The sequence below is a fragment of the Molothrus ater genome, chromosome 1 (genome assembly GCF_012460135.2).
Source record: "Molothrus ater isolate BHLD 08-10-18 breed brown headed cowbird chromosome 1, BPBGC_Mater_1.1, whole genome shotgun sequence".
Classification (NCBI taxonomy): domain Eukaryota; kingdom Metazoa; phylum Chordata; class Aves; order Passeriformes; family Icteridae; genus Molothrus; species Molothrus ater.
Genome location: NC_050478.2, coordinates 124,829,689 through 124,840,910, shown reverse-complemented (window position 1 = coordinate 124,840,910; position 11,222 = coordinate 124,829,689). Strand labels below are relative to the sequence as shown.

General features: G+C 37.5%; 1 protein-coding gene across 1 annotated transcript; it reads left to right on the top strand.

Moving 5' to 3' along the window:
• The first annotated feature begins 829 nt into the window (after positions 1-829).
• On the top strand, positions 830-10,783 carry IMPA1 (inositol monophosphatase 1). The gene is made up of 9 exons (XM_036406954.2): positions 830-947; positions 1,039-1,120; positions 2,483-2,616; positions 4,503-4,607; positions 5,857-5,902; positions 6,049-6,157; positions 6,868-6,976; positions 8,416-8,567; positions 8,995-10,783. The coding sequence occupies exons 2-9, from the start codon at positions 1,058-1,060 to the stop codon at positions 9,111-9,113; spliced, it is 837 nt and encodes a 278-aa protein (XP_036262847.1). The 5' UTR covers positions 830-947; positions 1,039-1,057; the 3' UTR covers positions 9,114-10,783.
• The last annotated feature ends 439 nt before the right edge of the window (positions 10,784-11,222 follow it).

Here is an 11,222-nt window from a genome sequence, read left to right as displayed (position 1 = left end):
TAAAGCAAATTGCAACCCTTGCCCTGTTTAGCCAGATCACCATTCTACATAGGACAGTCAGTTACATCAGCTGCAATTTGTGAGAACAAAACAAGCCCAGCCCTCAGTGTTTTGTCTTTACCTGATAACAGAAAATAGGCTCAAACGACCACAGGGAAAAAAAAAAAAACCAAAAAACCAACAAAACTGGTATCAGTCAGGCTTGGAAAGTTTTTTCCTCTATATGATTTTAATTAATATTGAAGATGCATCAGTTGCACTGCAAATTGCTTTCAAAAACCGCTGAACTCTGTGGTTTTTCAAAACTTTCAAAAACTCTGTGAACTCGCCCTCTGTGAGGGTTCTGCGGCCCTGACACAGGTTTCACAGAGATTATGTAGATGCCCCGCCCCGGGAAGGGAACACGGCCCGGTTGGATGGGGCCCTGAACAACCTGATTTAGTGCAAGGTATCCCTGGCCACGGCAGAGAGGCTGCTTATGATCTTTAAAGTCCTTTCCAACGCAAACTATCCTTTTAATTCTACGACAAACTTCAACCGCGTGCTCCATGGGAGAGCATTTACGGTATCTCCGCCCTGCCACGTTTAATCTTCTTCTCAACAAGAAGTCGACATCAAAGTCATAATTTCAACACTTCCCCTGTAAATTTTGACAGCGCCGGCGCCGAGGCGGCCTCGCCCAGCCCGGGGCTCCTTCACACGCAGGCGGGGGCGCCACCGAGCGGCAGCAGCGGCGGCGGAGGGGGCGGGCCCGCGACCTCGTGCGCGGCGCCTGCGCCTGGGCGGCAGCGGTGGCGGTGAGTGCGGCGCGCGCCGCAGCCGCCATTTCGGGCGCCGTGAGGGGGCCGCGCGTCCGGCAGCGCTCGGGACGCGTCCGGCAGCCAGGGGCGGGCTGGGGCGGGGCGTGCGCTGTGCCTGTTTCCTCCTGTGAGCAGTACTTAAACCAGGTGAAGGAAAAAACTTCGAATTTGTAAAAATAAGATAAAAGGAAGAAAACAAGCCATAATAATTTTTGGTGTTAATCTTTCCTTTTGCTAGGCTCTTTATCTCGGGAAAGATGGCAGATCCCTGGCAAGAATGTATGGATTATGCAGTTGGTTTAGCAAGGAAAGCTGGGGAGGTATGTATAAGCTCTTTATAAATAATAAGGTCATTTATTGAGTCTGATATGTGTATAGCTTTTGAAGGAGGTTGATGTTGGAATTTCTTTTGGAGAGTGTTTTGTCAAAAACCTAAAAGGGTAGAATAGTTTGTTATGTTCAAGTACAAGATTAGAGTGTCTTTTATGTTTGGAAATCTGTTAACTTAAGAAAACAACTTTTCACTTTTCCTTACCTTGCAGTCCGATTAAAGACTAAGGAGTAACTTCTGTTCCTTGAGTTTGATTTAACAATAAAATTCAGAATTGTGGTAAACAAAGCGCATCTCGATTTTCACCCTTAAACTACTCCTGTCTGTGGTATTATTTTACCACCTGAAAGCTGGTGACAGTCTTTTCTTGGGAACACCTCAGTCAGCTTTGTACCGAGGCTTGTTGATGGCGCCCAGTATCATATTGTGTTCCTTCTATGCTTGGAAGTGTCCAAGGGCCAGGTTGGACAGAGCTCTAAGTCTGGTCTAGTGAGAGGTGTCCCTGCCCATGGCAGGAGAGCTGGAACTAGATGGTCTTTTAAGCTCCTTCCAACCCAAACCAATCTATGTTTGTTTCTCTTCATGAAGACTGCTTTGCTTCTGTAAAAAGAACCATCCCTTACAGCGGTGATATTTTGCCATATGAGGTGTGAGATGGCTTAGAACAAGAAAAAGTTTGTACATCTTGGCAAAGCCTCAGCACAAGTGGTTACCAAATGTTTTGGTTCATAGTAGTTCTTGTTAGTACACTTCAAGGCTGTGGAAGCCAGTCAAGATGGTACATGTAATAATTTTGTCCCCTGGAGCTGCAAAGTCTGTGGAACATTCTCTGCAACAACCTCATTAAATAAAGTCTTCCCTCAGAAAATCATTCTGAGTTATAGTGTAATAATTTGTGGGCTGTGAGACATGGGTTCTTGCTTAAGCTGATACTGATAGTTTTAAGATCATAAATGCAGGGTCTGGCAAAAAATATTGAGCTCAGTGTTAGGTGTTTTATTCAACTCTGGTAAATTCATTTGAGCTCAGTGTTAGGTGTTTTATTCAACTCTGGTATTTAAATTTGTAGATCTAAAATTTGTCTTTACAAAATGGATTCCAGTATCATCTACCTGGAGATCTTCCTTTTGTACTTGGATTTAAAGCCATGTAAAACTTTGTACTGAATAGGGACTAGAGGTGCAAGTCCCAGCTCCTGCAGTTATATCCAGGTTATGTCACTGCTTGTGTTTTGTGTGTGCAGTACAGAAAATGACTGTAAAAATTATGTTAAGTTTTTTTGAAAACCTAGTGTTTTCCATATTGTTAACAGTGAAAGATTTTTTTTTTCTATTTGATTTTGTTTCAACAGATAATCCGTGGAGCACTCAAAGAAGAAATATCTGTTATGACTAAAAGTTCACCTGTAGATCTAGTGACAGAAACTGATCAAAAAGTAGAAAACTTCATTATTTCTTTGATAAAAGAAAAGTATCCTTCTCACAGGTATGGCTTGTTGTATGTTTTTGACAGAAGAAGAATTGAAAGTTTATGATTTTGCTTGGTGAAGTTTTATTACAACTGGCATGCTGGCAAGTTGTAGCATTACCTTCAACAAATTAAGTATTTTAGAGTAGTATTGGGTTGAAGTTTTGCCCAGGGCTGTAGCAACAAAACAATGTGTCCCCAGGTCTACTGACATGAGACAAAACTTAGGCTAAAAGTCACTTCCAGTTCAGAAACTTCTGGTTATTGTGTTGGAAAGTCAAAGGTGGCCCCAGGAGACCTAAACCCCAGATTTCTTGTCTGCTTCTGAAACCAGTGTGCCTTTGCTGTCTGTGTTGGATGGGTCCTGTGGAACTGAGTGTGCCTTTGGCAGATCTCATACAGTTTTACAACATACAACATCCTTAAAAGAAGACAGGGTCTTCTGCATAACAGAAAGACTGTCATACAAAATACTGGTTTTCTTAATTGCTCTTCCCTTTTTTTCCCCTTCTTCCATCCCTCTCTATACCCCTGTCCCCCACCCCCTGAAAAATGTATTCTTGAAGGGTAATCTGTATTTTGCTTGCATGGGTCTGTCTTTAGCATTTTGACATAATGGCTCAAGTTTAATACAGTTTCCTTAAAGTCAGTTTGCTAATTTTTTCTTTCAGTTTCTTGGAGCTTTTGTTATTGTAGCTGTGTATGTGAAATGTAAGAAATCTATATAGAACTGGAACAGCTGAGGTGGTGCAAAAGTTCAGTAGCCAAATTAGTGTAAGCATACAAACTTCTGGAATGACCTTGAAATAACAGTTTCTGTGACATTGATAAGCATTTCAGAATATTTTAGCTTCTTTTTATTTTAGGTAACCAATGTGACATTAGACATAATGGTGCTGAACTTCCTAGTGAATTACTCATCCACCTATATTCAGTCTCGTTTTTCTGAAGGTCTGCTGCTTTTTGGAAACATGCTGTTTCTCTCTGATTAGTCATCCTCACTTCTGTAGTTAATCATAAACTCCCAGTCAGTATTAAAGAGACCTCATCTCTTTCCTCACAGCAGTTATTTTACGTGGTTTTGGAGGAAAGCATGTGTTTGCTGCAAGCTTTTCATAGGTTGAGTAATGTGTGATAAATTGTGACAACCTGCAAAAGGCCTCAAAGAGAATTCCTCCCACTTAGACTCATTCTAATAATTTTGCAGTCTAAAACACTTTTCTGAGCAGCAAAACTTGTGGAATTTGGGGTGCTGTGTCCTGGGATTTAATACTGTGGCTGAACATGCACTCACCCATCTTCTTCAGGAACTCTGAAGAAGAAACTTTGAATTTCATCCCTTTACCATGTTACCATTTTGTCATGCTTGTAAAACTAAACTTTTGAGATTAACAACTTTCTGTCATATTTGGGTTGAAATAAATTTTCAAATTTAACAGTTGCTGCAGTGTTCTAACCAGGTATGTAAGACCACAGAGGCGTTCTTCACTGAAAACACAAGCTACAAAATAATGTTGTATAGCACAAATAAGCTGAAAGGTGTAAATAGCTATAGCTATTTTGAACAAAATTTGACTGGAAAAAAGTTATGAAATGTCAATGTTCTGAATGCTAAATTCTGGTATTATTCTAGTATATTTTGAATGCTAAATTCTGGTATTATTTCTGTGTTGAAGCATAAAATTCTTTTCCCTGCATATTGTGCTTATCCTTGACAGTATAAATATTAATGCAAGCTTGGTCAGATATGATTGGTGCTTTCTGGATAAATACTGTATTTCTCAGCTTTTTGCATACGATTGCTTCAAAGCTTCATCTCACTTTTAAGAATTTCAATGTCAAGGACAATGTTGTCATTCAGACATTTTAAACAATTTCTGTCTTTAAATGTGTTTCTACTGTAGCTTTATCGGTGAAGAATCTGTTGCAGCTGGAGAGGGCAGCATTCTGACAGATAACCCCACATGGATTATTGATCCTATTGATGGAACTACCAACTTTGTACACAGGTCCACCTTTCATTTTTCTTTATGTTCGCAACCTCATCTGATTACCCTTTCTCTTTCTCAAGTTCCATGAAAGTAAAGTTGTTTTTAATTTTTAAACTGTTTTAAAAGAGATACTATGAACTTGTTAATAGTTACAAATTGCTGCTTATTGAGAGCCATTGGGCAGTCTTTGCAAGCATTTTAATATTCCTGTGAGTATTGTAATAGTCTTGCTCTGTTACCTACAACACCTGTTCCATACGAGGCCTGTATTATATAGCAGGGGTCAGCAGCCTTTGGCATGGATTTCAAAGATAGATGGTCAGATTTCAACAGGAACAGGATACAGAATAAGAAGTTGCAGGATCTTCAGAAAGGAAATAACAGCTTCAGGTGCTGATTTCTAAGAAATTTCAAATCCATTGAGGTCTAGGAGCCCCAATATGAAAGAAGGCAGGATATCACCAGTAGTTACCAATGGTATTTCACACCAAGATGAGGAGGGGACTTACAGAGTATCGTTGAGAGCCTATTAATTACATCTTTTAAATGTGATAGATTTTGGCCCCAGTGAGCTTTTCTGAGTCTGCTTAATTTCAGCTTTGAAATGACTGCTGCTATGTGCACAATGGCTTTGAAACACCTTCTGAATCCTGCTAAATAACATGTTCAGAAAGTTACAGGAAAAGAACCCATTCTGCTGAATCCACAGGCTTAAAAGTTGGCATTTTTTGCAGGAAGAATAAAAGCAAATGTCAGGGAATTGAAAAAAAAAAGTAAAAATTAATTCATTGGTTGATTGTTTCAAACTTAGACTGAGATGCAATCCGCCATGTCCCATGGTCTTCACTCTTCCTGCATTCTTCAATATCTCTCTTTGTCATGGCTTTGGTGGAGAAAGGGGAGGTGGTGGGAGAGCTAACTTGGTTCTTTCTATGGGACCATTTCAGCCAGCTTGTTCCTTCTGAGAAAGGTTGATAGCATAGAGCTTGTTTGCATTCTTTGGCTGAGAAAAACAGTCCCTAGGCTAGGAACAGCTGTAACAGGAATGGCAGCCCCAGTGGGTAGAAAACTTTGTGTTTCAAATGGTAACCAGTGTTGTTGGCTCTATTGTCAGCTAAATTGTGCAAACTGCAGAAAACTCAGTTCTGTATAGTCCAAGTTTGTTTTTGAAATATACATTACATTTAACTGTCTTTATTAAGAGTAAGCATGGTAATGAAAGAAATTTAGTATCTACTATAAATTAGTGAAATGTTTTGTTTTGTAGGTTTCCATTTGTGGCAGTTTCAATTGGCTTTGTTGTAAACAAAAAGGTATCGTTTTTATTACTTAATATCTAATCAAATTCAAATTAATTGCTTGCTTGTTCTAGTTACAACTAAGTTCTGTAATTTCCTATTTCACAGGAAATAGGAATAAAGGGAAAACCCCCACAAGGTAATTTTCCTTTTTCTTGCAGATAGAGTTTGGAATTGTGTATAGTTGTATAGAAGACAAGATGTATACTGCCAGAAAAGGAAAAGGTGCATTTTGCAATGGTCAGAAGCTGCAAGTATCAGGCCAGGAAGGTAAGCTGAACTGAATAGCTTCTTTCTGGTAATTGCCAGATGGCAAGTGAGACAGGAGAAATTTGGGACCTGGGTATATTGATATTTCTTAGCTCATAGTTTTGTTTTGCAAGACTTTCTTTGGCCATGGGCTGTCTGGTTTTAAGAAACACCTTTTATGCTCTCTTTGATGTATATGATGTGATCTGTGCAAAATCAGGATTCGACAATTGAAGATTTTATTTCCCATGTATTGTGGTTTTGTTAGTTTGTTTCTTTGTCTTTGATTCTCTATGTGTCTGCAATCTGTTTGAGATGTTTCTTTAGAGTGAAACAAATCTGCCAAACAATTCAGCTTCTCCCAGGCTGGTTTAAGTTAGTACCACACTTCTATGTTTACAACCCTACATCAAGTAAAATCCATGCTTTAAATGACATCTTCTAGTATCTCAAGACTTTTTTAATTTTTATAGCAATAGAATTCTGTTTAATACTGGCATCAGTTAATGTATATGCACAGTTGGAGCAGATCATGCTTCTTTACTTGTATTTTTTTTCCTGCAATTTTCCAAATAATGACAGATTTTTATATGTTTGATATATGTACTGTTTTATTAAGATACCTCATACTTTTATTCAATCTTATAAGAAAGCAATGAAGTAAACTCTGCTAGTTACTGTGACTGTTTAAGTTGTGCTGTTGGAAGAGTGAGGTTTTGTTTCTTTTCCAGACATTACAAAATCCCTTTTAGTAACAGAATTGGGGTCAAATCGTGATCCAGAGGCTATAAAAATAATTCTTTCTAATATGGAAAGACTTCTCAGTATTCCTATTCATGGGTAAGATACTTCCTATTTCTATAAATATTTATATATACTGGTGGTTAATATTGTAAATACAATAATTTTTAGAAAGTTTTGGTTGCATTGTATTTGACACCTTAAATATGAAATGTGATTTAAATGTTTCTGTCTAGTAGCTTCCAGAGAGAAACTGTATTTAACTTTTTGAAGCAGAGACATGCAGCAGAGAATGCTAACAATCAGTGTTGGGAAGCAAAGCATGTTTGGGCTTGCAGGACTACAAAGTGTTGTACTTAGTAGTTAAAAAAATTAAATACAATTTTGTGCCTTTTTTTCCCCCTAGATAAAACTGGATGAACAGAAGCTATATGACGTTTCTTAATTTCCTTTCCTTGTAGTCATGAAAATTGTTTCATATATATATATATAAGACAAAAGTAGATCTCCCTTTCCTCTTTCAAAACTATACAATTTTAATCTGAGTAGTTTAAATTGTCCATAAACTGCTCCTGTTTTGGTTGCATTCCCTGCTCTTTCTCCTCCAGATAAGCCAGTCTACATTTCCACAAACCATCTTGTATAAAATTTTTCAGTAGACAGTTTTTCATTACTCAACCGTATCTGTGTTTCTGATCTAACAAGTTTTATGCTGAGATTCTCAGGATTCTTGTTTTGACACTTAACGTGTAGGTTTTTTCCTATTTTCAAAAAGTCTTCTGATGTTGCTAAATAATTTATGCTAAGATGTAAGTAGGAAATACATTTTAGATGTGTTGTGAGTTCAACTTAGCAAGTAAGTGTGACTTGTGCTAAAAACTGCGGTTATTTCAATTAACAGTAAACTGTACATTAAATTGTGATTGATAGCAGGTAAACTATTGCAAGAAGCAACTTTAATCAACTCCAGTCTCAAACTATTGTTTACAAATAAAATGCCTAAGTACATTGACATTTCCAGAAGAAGCTGGAATTTGACCTGAGGATTTGGTGAAGTTATCGAGACCAAATTTATGCTGTGTAATTTAGTTTTTATGATTACTGTTAGAGGGTTTGGCAAGTCAGAAATGTTTACTGAGCCTCACCAGAGAAACTGAAAACGAAAAGTGTTTTCAGCACTGAAAAGTGTACACTCTCCTTGAATTCAGGCATTCAAAGAGCAGAATAGACTGCTACTGTTTCATGGGAAATGATCTTCCATAATATGTTTTAGTTCAAGAAATCATTTAAAATGTGTTTAAACAAAAATTTATTAACAGAATTTGTAAATGTAATTGCTACAAATTTGCTGTATTTTGAAAATTCTCCAAGTAACGCTTCATTTCCATTTTTTATGTTTCACCGCAGCACTTCATCATGCTTGCTCTAGTTCAGTTTGCCTTCCATCATGACATTTCTGTGTTCTCTGTATTTTCTATTACACTGTAACTTTTTTGCAAACTCTCCTCAGTTAAAACAACATCTTATATCTCCTGTAGGATTAGAGCTGTTGGTACAGCAGCTGTGAACATGTGCCTTGTGGCAACAGGTGGAGCTGATGCCTATTACGAAATGGGGATTCACTGCTGGGATATGGCAGGAGCTGGAATCATTATTACTGAAGCTGGTGGAGTGCTGCTGGATGTAACAGGTACATGCATGGACCTGCATAATACTCTCTTGTCCTTTTAAATGGCTGATGGGGGAGCAAAATGTAGCTGAAATGAGAAGGCAAGTTCTTTTCAGTCCTCTTTCCAAGCTACCACTACTGAGCAGTTCCCAACCTGTTAACAGATGAGGAACAGGTTGATTGTATGTTCTTGAGCAAGACGACAACCTTTAGTCCCTTGGCTGGACTCCTGGAAAAGGGAAAAAGGACAGTAAACATCCATTGAAGAGAATTTAAATGCGGCTCATATGAGATACTTGTTGTGTTAAATGCATTTTTGTCCAGAGGAAAAATTTGGTCCTAAATAATAATGTATAATTTACACTCAATTTTTTCAGTGCTTATTTTCATACCAACTTTTAATTTTATTCAGATATAAACTGGTTGCTTTGTTTGCTTTGCTTTGTAGGTGGACCATTTGATTTGATGTCTCGAAGAATAATTGCAGCAAGTAGTCGAGCTATTGGAGAGAGGATAGCCAAAGCCCTTCAAGTAATTCCTCTGAGAAGAGATGATGCAACCAACTGAAAACCAAAGCTGCACCATAAATGTCCTTATCCAATGTTGTCTCATTTTCCCACGTGGTGGTCGTTCTGCCTTGAATAGATGGTAGTCTTTCAGTACTGGTGTGGCTGCTAAGTAGAGCTTTGAGATTGAACAACATTCTAAGTAAGCTTTAACTGTTGAGTGTTTTATTTAACATCACAATTAGATAAAATCTAGAAAAATAAGTAAATATATGCAACTAGTATTTTCAAGTTTTATACTATACTGGAACACATAGCAAGAGACTCTTTGATGTATAGATAAATAAAGATCTCTAGTTCTGTCAGTGACAGAAACAAAACCCACTGTCCTAACACCACATCATCACATCTGATCCTGAACCCAAGAAGATGAAGGCATTACTGTTTATCCAGTCTTTCTCTGTCTGGTCTCCAGTGTATCCATTTCCTTACCTCATTGCAGTTTTTGTAGAGGTGGTTCACACATTTCCAAACCTGTTGGTTGCTTGTAGTTTTGGCTGCAATTTAAAGCCTTTATTACTTCCGTATCATTGGTTTTGTAGTCATCATTCTATCTTTCCAATGGTAGATAGACACAGTCTCTTCTTCAGCCTCGTTTGTGGCCAGTATACTTGCAAATCCATTACAATTTCAAAAGTAGTAGTTATTGTGCCAGAAAATATGTTCATCTTCCAGAATTAAGTTAACAGGTTAATTAAGTTAATTAACCTGTCACCAAATGTACTTACTTGAAATTAAGATGCAGTATTATTTTAATTTTAATTTTGATTGGGTTTCTTCATGGATGAGTGTGTTTCAAAGTCTAAGGAATCATTAAATCCAAGAGAGTTTTCAATACTTCAGCTGGCAAAAAAAATAAGCCCACAGTCCATATTTTTTACCTAATTTTCTAATTTTTTCGTAAGCTACAAAAGCAATGACCAACCAGGACCAGGTTTCCATTGTGTTTTACAGAATGTACACAGAGGAAGATGTATACCTGAACGTAAAGGGTAGTGATTTAATTCTAGGTATCAGTTGTTGTAAACTTTGAAAATTATACTGGTTTTCTGCATTTTTGTATTTAAGATTGTTAAAAGCATCAGTGCACTGTTCGGATAATTAATGCACTTTAAAAAAAAGATGTCACATCAGTTCTTAGTATTTTTTTTTTTTGTGTTGGAAAGAAAGTTGTCTCACTGGTTGTTTAGTTAAGACACAACAGTGCTTTGGAAAACCTGACTTTACGTACTGCTGTCCCACTATTTTTACTTGGAAAAATGATATATTGAAGTTTCATGAGATTGCATATTATAAATGTCAGGTTCTTATATCAGTTGATTTATGCAGATTTTTCAGAAACACTTTATTTGATGATGTACCTAATGCCAGATGATTAATGTTAACAAGGTCAGCCTCCTATTTAAAGGTCTTCCCAAAAAGCCAGACTTCAAATTACTTTACTTTTTAAATTCTTGTTGACAAGGATGTCAAGCCTTTTGAGCATTTCACTGTAATTTTATTGCTGTAAACAATATGTGTGGGATCATGGTTATTTTTGAAGTGTCTTCTGTACCATTTCTGTGGCTTTTGTATAACAAAATCTGCATAACTTTATTTGTTAAATGGAGATATGTCTAAAAAGTACTTAAGATGGGAGAACATGTTAGAAATAAATACACTTTAGCAGCAGTGGCTTTAGCTGTGCTTCCTTTCTTAGCATGCATCAGGTCCAGTGCTGTGACCCATCAGGCTGGATCTGGGGGCCTCAAACTGTTGGAGTTGAACACCACTTCTTCTTGGCTTCTGATGTGCTCAGATCATAAAGTGTGGTGCCTTTAGATGTAGGATTATGTGTGCACCTGTAGTTGGGTTTTGGAGCGAATATTTCAACTTACTCCAAGGAGATCATGCTTCATTAATCGTCTCCAACCTCAAGCTTTAGACTCAAACTTTATGGGTTATCTTGCCAGTCATTTGTGCTGGAGATCTATCAGCTGGTTGAAGCATGTGGCTTTCTCATTGTTAGGTTTCCCAATAATGTTATCTGAGGAAAAACTTGTTATGATTCTTATTTTGGGCCTCTTCACTCTATTTGTGTTGGAAACTAGCTATTTTGCTAAACATTGTC